The sequence below is a fragment of the Phocoena sinus genome, chromosome 6 (assembly GCF_008692025.1).
Source record: "Phocoena sinus isolate mPhoSin1 chromosome 6, mPhoSin1.pri, whole genome shotgun sequence".
Classification (NCBI taxonomy): Eukaryota; Metazoa; Chordata; class Mammalia; order Artiodactyla; family Phocoenidae; genus Phocoena; species Phocoena sinus.
In genome coordinates this window covers 49,479,695-49,494,040 of record NC_045768.1, presented here as the reverse complement: position 1 = coordinate 49,494,040, position 14,346 = coordinate 49,479,695, and the positions used below count along the sequence as shown (strand labels likewise).

Genomic DNA, 14,346 nt, shown 5'->3' with positions numbered 1-14,346 from the left:
TTAAATACTTTTCATATTTCTAAAACATATATGCAGTCCAATATGAACGAAAACTTATGGTTAACATTTGAATTTGAAATCAATTAAATTGGAATGAAGTTTGATTCTTTTCTTTATATGAAAGGAAAATTGAGGAAGAAATGTTTCGATCTACAGCCAGTTTTTAAGCATAAGTTTATGCTACCTAGAACGTAGTTTAATTCCTTTCACACCAAAATGGCTTTCATTTTGTTTCACTCTTATTTTAATAAATTAAGTAGAATATTTACTGTGTTAAGTTTATGTGCAACATATATATTCAGTAAGAAATTCTGTGAACAATCTGATTTTTTCCACTAGAGGGCCCTCTTAGAGAAGGTTTTTCTTGTTTAGTGTCAAGGTATTTCTGTACAACTTTCATAACAATTGAACTTTATCAAAAGATTTTCAGAGAAAAGATAATACTTATTCATTTCTTTCAGGGTATGTACCTACAGAGTAATCTTTTCTGAGATGTTGGTGGGGGATATTTTGTAAGTTTGCCATTTTCTCCCCTTATGTTTTACACAGATGAACTGTTTCTGTGGCCTTTTAACTGTTAAAGGCTAGATTCTATGAAGAAATGTAAATAAGCCCTTTTCACTAGCCTGAATTTACAGTGTTATCTTATATAATTGGACTCTTTCTGCACCCCACCCCCGCAGAAAAACTCAGTAAGAATTATGGGGTGGGGGAAGAACAGGTGCTATGTGAATAGTGTCACAAACATGTATGTATAGAAACAACACTGTCTCTTTTTTTTTTTTTTTTTGCTGCATTGGGTCTTCATTGCTGCGCGCAGGCTTTTCTCTCATTGCGGCGAGCAGGGGCTACTCTTCGTTGTGGTCCACGGGCTTCTCACTGCGGTGGCTCCTCTTGTTGCGAAGCCTGGGCTCTAGGCACAGGGGCTTCAATAGTTGTGGCTCGCAGGCTCAGCAGTTGTGGCTCGCGGGCTTTAGAGCACAGGCTTAGTAGACGTGGCGCGTGGGCTTAGTTCCTCTGCGGCATGTGGGATCTTCCCGGACCAGGGTTCGAACCCGTGTCCCCTGCATTGGCAGGTGGATTCTTAACCACTGCACCACCAGGGAGGCCCTCTGATAAAGATTTTATCAAACATATGCCACCAAACAGAAGGAAACTATTGAATGAGCTTTTGTCCTAAGCCCAGAGCCCCAGATATTCAGCTTGGGAATATTTCTTTCCCATAATGTTCTAATACTTCACTTTAGCAAGATCCAGAGGAATAGGAAGTAGGAAGAGAAGACTTTAGGAGTGTTTAGTTCTGTCTAGCTGTCCCATGTTTTGCATTTGCCTGAGTATAATAGGCTCTAGAGAGCAGAGTAAGGGTGACTGGGAGTCTTTAATTTTCTTTTATTTCTCTTGCTGTGTAGGGGCCAAGGAATCCATTCAAGGAAACTTTATATTGATACTACCTGATCAGTGTAAAGGCTTGCTTGCATTTTCAGATCAGTCCAGTATATATATACTTTTACTAACTTTTGTCTTAGTTTACTTTCTTTGCTGTCAAACTTGTGTGCATAAAAATTACCTCAGGACATTATTAATAATGCAAATGTCCAAGCCTTGGCCCCAGAGGTCTTAATTGTTAGATCTGGCTTGTGGCTGGGACATCAATACTGTTTAACAAATCTTCCCTCTATCTCACCCCTGCTCTGGTACTTTTTGTGCAGACCAAAGTTTGATGGAAAGAGCAAGCTAAGACCTGTTTTCTTTTTCAGGAACCTAATCATTTGCTATTTCCAACTTAATTATCTCTGAACCACATATAAAAAAGGAGATAATACATTTCTTTAAGATGGTAATGAGGATTATATTAATTACCGTATAGGATGGGGGTGATAACCATGGTTGGCACACAGAAGGCATCCCATGATGCCCTTTGTTTTTCTTTTTTTTTTTAACATCTTCATTGGAGTATAATTGCTTTACAATGGTGTGTTAGTTTCTGCTGTATAACAAAGTGAATCAGCTATACATATACATATATCCCCATATCTCTTCCCTCTGCGTCTCCCTCCCTCCCACCCTCCCTATCCCACCCCTCTAGGTGGGCACAAAGCACCGAGCTGATCTCCCTGTGCTATGCGGCTGCTTCCCACTAGCTATCTGTTTTACATTTGGTAGTGTATATATGTCCATGCCACTCTCTGACGTCGTCCCAGCTTACCCTTCCCCCTCCCTGTGTCCTCAAGTCCATTCTCTACATCTGTGTCTTTATTCCTGTCCTGCCCCTAGGTTCTTCATGACCATTTTTTTTTTTAGATTCTATATATATGTGTTAGCATACGGTATTTGTTTTTCTCTTTCTGACTTACTTCACTCTGTATGACAGACTCTAGGTCCATCCACCTCACTACAAATAACTCAATTTCGATTCTTTTTATGGCTGAGTAATATTCCATTGTGTATATGTGCCACATCTTTATCCATTCATCCGACGATGAACACTTAGGTTGCTTCCATGTCCTCCACAATGCCCTTCTTGTTACACATGAAACTTTTGCCACCTGGCTCTTGCCCACCTTGCCACTCTCATCTTTTACATGCTTACCTCTTCTCCAGCCACGTTGAATTTCTTGTTCCCTAAATAAGCAGGCCCTGGAGGCTTCCGTGGCCTGTACATTTTAAATCACCTATCCTGGGAATACCTTCTGCTGCTCCCTCTTAGTAATTTCTTATTTGTCCTTTAAGATCATTCACTTGTCATAGCTTCTGTGGTCCCTTGCCCACACCACACACATACTCTTTTGTGTAATTCCTCTTTCTTTTTTAATGTGCAAAATGGGGATAATAATACTATACAGTGCTGTGAAGCACCTAGCACATAAGCTTTCAGTAAATAGTAGCTGTTTCTTGTATGGTAATTAATGACTGTGTATCTTCCTTCTTATTCACCTTTCTATATGCTCAGTGCATAATAAAATACTGACATCTGATAGGTTCTCAGTAATTATTTGGTGAAGGAACGAATGGGTCCATGAATAAATGATAGCTACCTGAAAGGTGCTTGGAAAACTATCAAACATTATTTAAATGTTTTAAATTTAATGTTTTAAATAAAAACCTTTAAAGGTTCTGCTTACATTTGAATGCTGAGTATTTGGATATGAAGCCTACATACTGTATATATCAAATTTTATTAGAGTATAATTATACATAGCTAAATTAAACTTTCAGAAAAAGGCAGTTAAATTTAAATTTCAGAGCTCTTACAGATTCAAGAAATGCCATATTATTAATGTCCCGATATATTGTGAAGTTTAAGTTCAAATTTAACCTTTACAATAAAATCAGTCATGGTTTGAGATATGTTTTCGGATGATTTGCTTATCACAGTCAAAATTCAATAATATATTTGATACAATGTGGTGGTTTAATAAAACAGCCCTCCGACTTAACAGTAACACACAAATTTTCAAAATATTTCTTTTTCTTGTATTAGCAACATTTCATCGAGTTGGATGAAAGTAGACAGAGATTATTGCAGAAATGCAGGGAACTTATGAAGAGAGCCAGGCAAGTATGTAACCTGGGTGCAGAGCAGACCATTCCTCAAGAATATCAGACAGTAAGTATAAAAAGTATATAACGCTACATACAAGCTAATATATTTAAGACAGCTATTTGTAAGCTTAAAGTGTGTTAGGCATTGTACTGGGCCATGAAAAACACAATGTGCCATAAAATGAGATCCCCCCCACCCCCCCCGCCACCATTTTTAAACTGAGTATGTATGTCAAGTAATTGTGCTCAACGAATTTTCTTCACTATACTCAGACTTGGACACCAGTCAGTCTTAGTGCTTCATACTAAAGTTGTTAAAACATGGGTATTATTTTGCAAAATTATTAATGCCATAACATTCATTCTTCCAGTAAAAAGCTTTTTTCCCCAAGCACCCTTTTAATAGGTAGGGTCAGGAGACGGGTTATAGCTTTTCATGGAAACATAGTACCAGTAATTGATATATAAGGAACAGTAAAGAGAGGTGATATTTAGACAAACGAAGGCAAAATGAAAATGTTTTCCTGGAAATTAGGGTGTTTATTTACAGTTGAGTGGGAGCTGAATCTTTATGGCTGACATCTGTTGCTAAGGAAAGGAAAAAAAGAGCCTTTCTTTCTTTACATTATGTGTATATTATATTCTGACATATCATTCAGTTAGTAAAATGAGAAGATGCTGCTCTTTCTTCCACGTTCCACCATTAATTAGGTAGCCCTGTGACCCAAAGCTTTATCTGACAGGTAGGAATAATACCTTGCCTACATACTTACTCTCTCAGAATAATGTCAAAGTAAAATTAGAAATAAAATTTTAAATATCTGGTATTTGTGTGGCTTTTTAAATTTCAAATGTTATCTATTTCAGTAGATAATGAAATGTCTGCTAAAGATATAAATAGAACTGGAAATAAAACTTATTTGGATTATAATTTTCATATCCTCAAAGATTGTGCTTTATGCTCTCAGACCCAGAAACTAGGGAGAATGGATCTGTTTGGATACATAATAGGAATTTAGTAGATATTTGTAAGAAAATTGAGGGGCTATTGTTTCTAAAAATAAACCTTCTCCAGAATACATTGTGTTTATAAAATAAGTAAATATTAGTACAATACCTGTACTAACTTTTTCTTTCAGAAAGTAGCATGATTCTGTCCTTGATACATGGTACTGTTATTGAAAGAAACAAGATTAGAGCATAGTTCATGTGTTCATTAAAAATGTATTGATTACCTTCTATGTATCACATGCACTGAACAAAACACACATACTTTCTTCTCTCTTGCAATTTATATTCTAGTCTGGAGGGTGGGGAAGACAAATCAAAAAGCAAACAGATTATGTCGGGGATAGCAAGAGGTACTAAGAAGAAGAATAAAACAAGGTAAGGGGCTAGAGTGTCAGGGAAGGCTCCTTTGAGAAGATACTATTTTAGATGAGTCTTGAATGACGAGAAGAAATCAGTCAAGTGAAGGTTTGAGGGAAAAGCATTCCAGGCAGAGGAAATAGCTCATACAAAGCTCCTGAGGCAGAAGTATACTTGGCCTGTTTCAGCATAGAAAGAATCTCAGTGGGGCTACAATTTATAATCCAAGCAGAAAGAGGGGCAGAAGCCAGATCCTGTAGGGCCTTATACACCATAGAAGGAATTTGGGCTCTATTTTGAGATGGAACCCACTGGAGAATTTTAAACAGAAGAGTTATAGAGGTAGGACAACTTCAGTTTGTAAAAGAGCACTCCAACTGCTGTATGGAAAATAAAGTAGGGATACCAAAATGGAAGCACAAAGACCATTTATAGAAGATTATTGCTTTGGACCAGCCAAGAGATTTTTGTGGCATGGATTAGGGTGGAAGCATTAGACACAGAGCAGTTTACAGACTTGAGGTATCTTTTAATGACAGAACCAGCAGGACTTGGTAATGGATTTGAGTTGAAGGGTAAGAGAGAGAACCCCTAAATTTGTTCATTTACTGAGATGGAAAAGATTGAAGGACAAATCAGTTTGCTCAAATTGGTGGGGAAGGTGAGGAAGTTGAAGATTTGTGTTTCACCATCTTAAATTTGTCTATTAAAGAGTCAAATGAAGATACCAAGTGTTTAGCACATGAGTTCAAATCTCAATGGACAGGTCAGATTCAGAAAAATATACTTAACAAATATCTGAAGGCCTGTAGAAGTTGAACTGCTTTCCAAAAGGTTAAGATATTAGATTAATGCAGTGTGTTAGGATCTTTTTCAAGGTTTCAGTATTCATTTTGTACATTGTAGTACATAAACTTTCGCAGGTTGTGGTGAAAAAGCAATGTACTGCTTTGCCTCGCCCCACAATAAAGTATCTCCTCTAATTTGTCTCTGTGGCATGGTCTCAGAAGATAGTACTGTGGTGAAATTCTACTGTCAAAGTAATTGGATTCTTAGGATGCTTTTGTAGTTCTTCACAAGTACAGTATAAAGTTCTAACTTCTTGCTCTCTTTCAATGCCCCACATATTCTGGACCCATTCTACCAATTCAGCAAGTACCCACCATTCCAAATGGACACAACTCCTCACCCCCCATGGTATGCAGTGCTCATTCTTTTTTCCAAGCTCCTGTCTCCCCTCTGCCTTACTTTTCCCTAGCCATTTGCTTTAAGGCTCAGAGATGGAATCTGGGCCTGAATTCTCTTACTCTCTTGTAGCTCCTGTAGCATGAACTGATACTTCCTTTCTCTGAATTCCATAACCTGTATGATATGTACTGCTTATTTTAATACTCAGCATCAATACATTGCCTTAAGGTGTTAGCCCACGTTATTAAGTATATACATTTTGTTTTCTTTTAAAGTATAAGCTTTTTGAAAGCAAAAAGCCGTGTTTATAATTCCTTTGATTCCTTATTGTGTGCTAGCATGCTGTTCAACACATAGTAGATACTTACTAACTCAGCAGAATATTTTTAACTATTTGAACTGTTTTCACTGTACTATCTATAATAATGGACAATTTTTTTCTTCTTTAGGCTTTCCAAGATCTTCCAAACACCTTGGATGAAATTGATGCTTTATTAACTGAAGAAAGATCAAGAGCTTCTTGCTTCACAGGACTGAATCCTACAGTATGCCTCTTTCCCTAATGCCCACTGCAGCCACCACCGTCACCACACCCTCCCCCAAACAGAAACGCATGTGTGCGCGCGCGCACACACACACACACACACACACACACACACACACACACTTCCCTCCAGTACTTGCCTCCCACTCTGTACTGGAGCTCTTGGTAATAATAAGCTAGACAGCAGGAACAATGTGCTTTTAAATGCCAGATTCTGAATCTATTAGAATTTTAAATAGATTCTTCCTAAGGAACACAGTGTTCTGTGCCTTTTCTTTATAAAAGGAATACTTGGGCTAACCTGAAATACTGCAGTGTCTATTTTTTCAAGGATAAAAAATGGCATTTTCAGTATGTTACAAGAACATAAATTAACTGCATACAAACAATGCAACAAAAGTGGCATTTTCAGTTAATGTTTTAATTGATGCAAAATTTTCTATAATTTTATCCTTTGGTAGATTAATCTTAAAGATTTTTTTTCTGCCAGGTTGTTGAGGAGTACACAAAAAGAGAAGAAGAAATAGAGCAATTAACTGAGGAACTAAAGATAAAGAATGTTGAACTGGATAAATATAGGGAAAACATTTCACAGGTAATTATTCAACCGTTTTCTTTTTCTCATGTGCTTACCATTAATCATATGGTAATGTAGGATAATGCAAAATGAAATGATACATTGCATTTTTTCTTAGAAGCATATGTTCTCATGACCAGATTGATATTGATATTAAATTTGTTTTATATAAAGTTTTGTATCAGTGCAAGGACACTTTTTAAATTGTGTTTTTATATTGCCTTTACTTGCAGGTAAAAGAAAGGTGGCTGAATCCTTTAAAAGAGCTGGTAGAAAAAATTAATGAAAAATTTAGCAATTTTTTTAGTTCCATGCAGTGTGCTGGTGAAATTGATCTCCATACAGAAAATGAGGTAAAATTGCATTTGAAATGTTTCCTGGCAAGTAATTTTAATTATATGCTAAAAGTACATGTAAATTGTTTATTTACTGTAAAGTTACATCTGTGAAAATTTTGCTTACAAAAAAATTGTCCTAAGGAAGGAAAAGACCATATATGGGATTCCATCAGGCTCACCTTTTTTTTTTTTTTTGGTGACATTGGAGATTAGTGACTAATACCTTACAAAGTCTTTTCATATCCAGTCTAAGTAATGGTTATTCAGGTGTGGTAAGCAAATGCATTGCTTTTTGAATCTACTACTCAAGTTTGAAGAGTCATAAACAAATTGGTAAACATAACTGAAGCATAGTATATAGTATCAGTGGTTTCCTTTTGATCAAAAATTTGAGTTCACAAGAATAAAAATATTTAGAAATTTAGTACCAATTTCTTGAGCTACGTTCATGCATTGCAGTTGTGGGTAAAATAAGATTTCCATTAAGAAATGTGTAGGGGCTTCCCTGGTGGCGCTGTGGTTGAGGGTCTGCCTGCCGATGCAGGGGACACGGGTTCGAGCCCTGGTCTGGGAGGATCCCACATGCCGCAGAGCGGCTGAGCCTGTGTTCCACAATTGCTGAGCCTGCGCGTCTGGAGCCTGTGCTCCGCAACAAGAGAGGTCGCAATAGTGAGAGGCCCGTGCACCGCGATGAAGAGTGGCCCCAGCTTGCCACAACTAGAGAAGGCCCTCGCACAGAGACGAAGGCCCAACACAGCCATAAATTAATTAATTAATTTGAAAAAAAAAGAAATGTGTAATGAGGGACTTCCCTGGTGGTCCAGTGGTTAAGACTTTGCCTTACAGTGTAGGCGGTGTGGGTTCAGTCCCTGGGTCGGGGAGCTAAGATCCCACATGCCTCTCAGCCAAAAAGCCAAAACATAGAATAGAAGCAATATTGTAACAGACTCAATAAAGACTTCAAAAATGGTCCACATGAAAAAAATATACATATTAAAAAAGAAATGTATAAAGAGATGAACTGGGATGTGCTTCAAAATAATTGGGAAAGAGGAGTGGGTGGAGTTATAGATGAAACAAGATTGGTCATGTATTGATCATAGTTGAGACTTGTTGATGGTAGATACATTAAGCTTATTTTAGGGCTCTAGTTTTATAAATGTTGAAATTTTTCCCTTATAAAGCAAGGTAGCACCTTTATTTCCCCTTAGGAACTTTGCCCCATGACTCCTTTATCTGCTTAGTGTGAGACATAAGGATAGCAAACATCATTTCACTTTAAGTTTTAGTAAGATATTAGACCTGCCATGAGAATTGTCATCTACATAGTGTGGGCTTGTTAGAAGGAAGGGATGTGTTATAACATATAATATACTTTCTGTGTACCAGACACTGTGCCAAGCACTTCTAGGTTTATCTTGTTTAATCCTCAGAACCATTCTATAAAGCAGAATGGTTTAAAACCGTATTTTATAAATAAACTGAAACAGTAAAATATTAGAACCACTTACTCTCTGCAAGCTCTAGAGGTCTCCAAGGATCTATTTAGATAAAACTAATATCATGAGGTTTTAAGTTCTTTACTCTTATAATTGATTGATTCAGTCTATTTTCAAAAAATTGTATGGAATTACCAAACTCTCACCTTTCATCAACTTTTTGAATGTTTTATAGGAAGACTATGATAAATATGGAATTCGAATTAGAGTCAAATTTCGCAGTAGCACTCAACTACATGAATTAACTCCTCATCATCAAAGTGGAGGCGAAAGAAGCGTTTCTACCATGTTATACTTGATGGCACTTCAGGAGCTTAATAGATGTCCATTCAGAGTAGTTGATGAGATCAATCAGGTATAGCTTATTCTTTTATTGGGTTTCACTGTATCTTGTAATAGATTTAAATCTAATCATTATTATTGTCATTGTTTAGGGAATGGACCCAATCAATGAACGGAGAGTGTTTGAAATGGTTGTAAATACTGCTTGTAAAGAAAACACATCTCAGTATTTCTTTATTACACCAAAGGTAGGTAATAAGTAACCTAAAAATACCCATACTCAGAAGTCCCTCGTGGCTAAAACATGTAGCAGATTTTGGCCCAGTATGTAAATATGAGCAGGAACACTCCCAAAATAGAACTAAAAGGATTATAGTAATATTTATATTATTAAAGGGGACAAGTTCCAGTGACATACTTAATCAGAAACCTTGTTATCAGAGGAAGAAACATAGGAGGCATAGTATTATGTTCTAGAACTGAGATTTCCTCCATGCTTTTGGCACTTATTCTTCCTCTAAAGAAGTTCCTCTTTTAGCACTAAAAAATGACAGGAGAATATAAACCCTAGAACGCTGGTCCTTCTCATTTCTCCAGAAAGGTCTGTTTTGGTGCTGTGCTCTGCCTTTTTTTAATTCACCACTGCCACTGACTTGGCCCAGAGGCAGTCCTAAGTGCCCCATGATCTTCTGTTCATATATTAACTTTGGAGAAAAAAAAAGAATTATCTTCACAGAGAATTTTCCATAAGCTAGGACCATTACAATGGGAAATTTTCTTTTGTGGGTCAGTTATAAAACTGATGTACAGTAATCAAAGATGTATTTATTAATGTAATCAGATTTTTTTTAACTAAAGTATTCAATGAAAAATTTCATTGGAAATCCTATCTTAAATTCAATTTTTTATTGAATAGTATAATCTGTCTTCTTTTTCCAGCAGAATACCCTGTTGAGTAGCTAGATCTGTTAATTCCCTATTGTTTACCAAACATGTTGGCCTATAAACCAAACCTCCCTGTTATATACACTTTTCAGGCTACCAGTCTATCACAGTGCCTCACCATAGAAGTTGCTTGAGAAGTGTTTTGTGGATAAAAGAGTGAAAGTATCCTAGGAAAATTCTGGAGGACACACTTTTCAAGGGTCAACCTAAGAAGTTGTATGATCCCATTTGGCCTATGAATATAGAGGGCTCCCAAGGCATGTTGATGATTCCTTAGGCTGCGCTTCAGATGTGCTAATTCAAATGAGGATCACAGTTGGACAGGGTGTATATTGAATTGAGAACTTAAGAGTTTCATTCATATTACAAATAAAATAATATATTTGACTATACACATGTAAGGTTGGAAAGTTGTGCTTCTTAACGGAAAGCATTATATGACAGTTTGTTTTAACACTTACAGCTCCTGCAAAATCTTCCTTATAATGAAAAGATGACGGTGTTATTTGTCTACAATGGTCCTCATATGCTAGAACCAAACAGATGGAATTTAAAGGCTTTCCAAAGGAGGCGGCGCCGTATTACATTCACTCAGCCTTCTCAATAAAAGTAAAGCGCAAGAACTTTGGGACTTTTCTGTTAAATCCTGTATATAAGTGTGGCTCAACTGAATAAAAGTTAGGAGATTCATTAAGACTAAAAGATCAGTTATTTTTGGAAACCCACTATTAGATACAAATGGGTTGATGAAAAGAGACCATAATAACTTCTTTTTGTGCAACATCATCTGGTAGTAAAAATTAAGTCTTCTTGAGTCCTTAGCACTCTGACCATAAGTCATTGGGTCCCCATTTTTAAAAGTATTTTCTACTCAAATCAAAGGTACAGTGGAAGGGCTTATCAATTACAAGAAGTTTAGTTGACATGGTAACCCTGAGCTTTACTTGCAATAACTACTTTTAGAGTCTAAAGATGACTCTACAGCTTAAGCCACAGTTTCTCCCAGTGTTATATTTAATTTTTAAAATTTGATATGGAAATGTCTAGTCTAATGTATAGTAATAATTTATGGCAAATCTATTCATTTCTTCCTATTAAAAAGATACCTTATCTCCACTAGGAAATGGAATTTTATGAGCCTTTAAAAAAAGTTTTATGAAACTTGATACTATAATTATATTAGTATCTCAAAGAAGGGAAAAGTATTGGGGTTCAAAAATGGTAGCAGGACTTCTTTGAAATGCCACAAGGTGGCCACTAGATGATGCAAAAAATGCAACCAAAAGATTGACAGAGAATAAAATCAAGTGCCAAGGGTTTTTAAAGAATAACCCTGTAAAATGTGGGTGAGGTTTTTTGGGTTTTGGTGGTTTTTTCCTTTTTTTAATTTAAAGTCAATTGTATTTTACATCTTAAATTTCTAAAGCATTTTCTTAATTATTTTTAGTAAGATTTTTCTTAAGATTTCATATACTGGTTTCTACAGTTTATATTTGAAATTTCTCAGTGTTATGTAAAGAGTGAGGAAAAGTATTGATTTGTTTAAAACCATAATGTTTTTAGAATCTAAGCTTACATAGGTCCTAAAACTTACAGTGTTGATCCTACCCCATTATCTTAGAAAATCTAGTTTAAACTGTCCTTTCAACGTGAAAGAATTAGATGAGAAAATCATTTGTTTATCTCTGCATTATATTAATTAACAGTGCCAAAACAAATTCTATTCTTTTAAATATTGTAAAATAATGGACTAGATCAAGGACGTATCTTTGAACGATGGACTGGATCTGTGCCGGTAATAACAGAATTATTTTTTTGACTTGGCAGCTTGACTAAGTTGAAGAATTGCAGTCAATTTGGGTTTTGTATGTTCTTAAATAGCCACTGAAATTATTCTTGTTAGGTCAAAAAATAAACCTCTTACTTGGACATTTTCTCTTTAAAAAGCTATTTTTTTCTTCATAAAATTTTTAAAAGAGCCTTCCCCTCTTAAACTAAGTCTAATGCATATACTATGAAAATATTTTAAAATAACATTTTCACTAGTGCAAACAACTCATGTAAACCTTGAAAACCTTGGTAACATATTAGTAAATGGATGTTACCAAATGTTTTTGTTGTTTAGTACTTCGTTTTCCACCAAAGTATCTTTACTAATATGTGCTTGGTGTAGTTTGTTTATTGTCTGAGTTAGTGCCAGTCATCTTATTTCTGCAAAATGATTATCAATGTGAAAAAGAAGTTTGAAGATTAGGTGTGTTTGAAAATAAAATGGTCAGACTACCTTTCAGTTTACATATGCCAATAATTATTCCATACCTTGTTTATAAGCGTTTCCTTTCTAGTGGACAAATGTTTGGTTTTTACATTGAATGTTGACCTGTGAAGAATAGTAAGTCTAGCGCATTAGTCTCAGCCACTTGAAGCTTCACATATTTTCTGTAAAAGTTGATTTTAATTACATACAAATTGTAAAAACTTCAAGTAACAGTCTGATTTGATGAATAAAATATTTAAAACCCTAAGGTGACAAGCAAGTATTTTTAATGACAAAATCTTCATTGATTTGTGTAAGGAGAGAAATTAAAAGGTTTTTAGCATTAAGTAAAAGGAAAGATTTCTTGCTGCTTTCTAATTGTCTTGTAGACATGTGCTTATTTTCTTTGGAGTATGAATCTTTAGTGTGTAAAAAATATATAATTTGAGGGAATTCCCTGGTGGTCCAGTGATTAGGACTTCACGCTTTCACTCCCGAGGGCCCGGGTTCAATCCCTGGTCGGGGAAGTAAGATCCTGCAAGCTGTGCAGTGAAAAAAAAAAGTGTAATTTTGTCCTGCTATTGTGTGTGTGTGTGTGTGTGTGTGTGTGTATGTGTGTGTGTGTGTGTATGTGTGTGTGTGTATGTGTGTGTGTGTGTGTGTGTGTGTAATTGGAAAAAAAACTCTCTGGGAAATGCTACTTTGTTGCTAATAAATGCATATTTTCATATTCCTTTGGTGTATGTCATTTTAAATGAGAACTGTTTTCATATACTTTGAACCTTCGTAAGAGTTATTTTGGTTTTCAGATTTGCTGAAAAGTTTATTGAATGCCTACCATTTACAGAAGTGTTTGGCTGTCCATGTTCAAAAGGATAGAAAATGTAGTCCCTTGTCTGCCTGCAAGGAAAGTAGTCTAAATGAGTCAAGAAATAAAAGAAAAAAAGGTTTAAACCACCTAAAGAAACCAGTTATAAGGCAAGTATACATATTTTTAGGTTGAAACCTTAGATGGCCTGCAAGAGAGCCTTGAATATGTCATCTTTACTTATGTGTCTATGTAACTAGTTAAACTTCAGCCACTCTGTTACTCGAGAGGGGGAGGGTGAATACTGGGGACAAGCAGGAGTCTCTGTCACAGACCCAAGGAGATAACTGATTACCCTATGGCCTATTGACAGTGTTTTCAGAGAAAAGACTTGGTAGGTTTTCCATCACACACATAAAAATCCAGTTGTCACAGCCTTCAAGATTTCTACATATCTCCCCACTCTACCCTGATCTAAAATAGCATCCCTAAGCTGCTCTACTATGCTCTTACCCTGGTTTCTCTTCATAGCATTTATCACTACTTATCATTACATATTTTGTTCCTTGTCAGACTTTTTTGTGTTGATTGCTACCTCCCCAGGACATAGAAGAATGCTTATCAGTACATAGTAAGCACTCAGTAACTGTAGCATGAATGAATGCCCTTTCTCACAACACTGACCGATATATGAGCGTATTTATTCCATTATTCATGTAGTCAATCCTTATTTACGTGTACCACTGGGAAAGCACTATGCTGTGTATTTTGAATAAAAAATAGAGCCTGCATCTGATTCCACTGTCAAGAAACTTAGTTTAGGGTGGAGATTCCGGTTCAAGATGGCGAACCCCATCTTAAAGATCTTGAACTCACCTTTTCCCACAGACACACTGAGTCTACAGCTACATATGGAAAATTCCTCTTAAAAAAAACCTAAAGGCTGGCTGAGTGATGACTACACATCAGGCAAGCAAGAAAATCACATCGAAGAGGG

General features: G+C 36.1%; 1 protein-coding gene across 4 annotated transcripts in view; it reads left to right on the top strand.

Annotated features, from left to right (window-relative positions):
• The window catches only part of SMC5 (structural maintenance of chromosomes 5), a 102,983-nt gene extending 90,174 nt beyond the window's left edge, over window positions 1–12,809 (top strand). For 3 of the 4 annotated variants that reach the window (XM_032634784.1, XM_032634787.1, XM_032634788.1), the window contains 8 exons: window positions 3,482–3,607; window positions 6,064–6,108; window positions 6,549–6,644; window positions 7,134–7,238; window positions 7,454–7,573; window positions 9,233–9,412; window positions 9,492–9,587; window positions 10,748–12,809. In XM_032634784.1, coding sequence (XP_032490675.1) covers window positions 3,482–3,607; window positions 6,064–6,108; window positions 6,549–6,644; window positions 7,134–7,238; window positions 7,454–7,573; window positions 9,233–9,412; window positions 9,492–9,587; window positions 10,748–10,891 — 912 coding nt within the window. In that variant the 3' untranslated portion in view covers window positions 10,892–12,809. The remainder of the gene's footprint in view (window positions 1–3,481; window positions 3,608–6,063; window positions 6,109–6,548; window positions 6,645–7,133; window positions 7,239–7,453; window positions 7,574–9,232; window positions 9,413–9,491; window positions 9,588–10,747) is intronic. The other variant, XM_032634786.1, reaches the window with a different exon arrangement.
• Window positions 12,810–14,346: the final 1,537 nt, after the last annotated feature.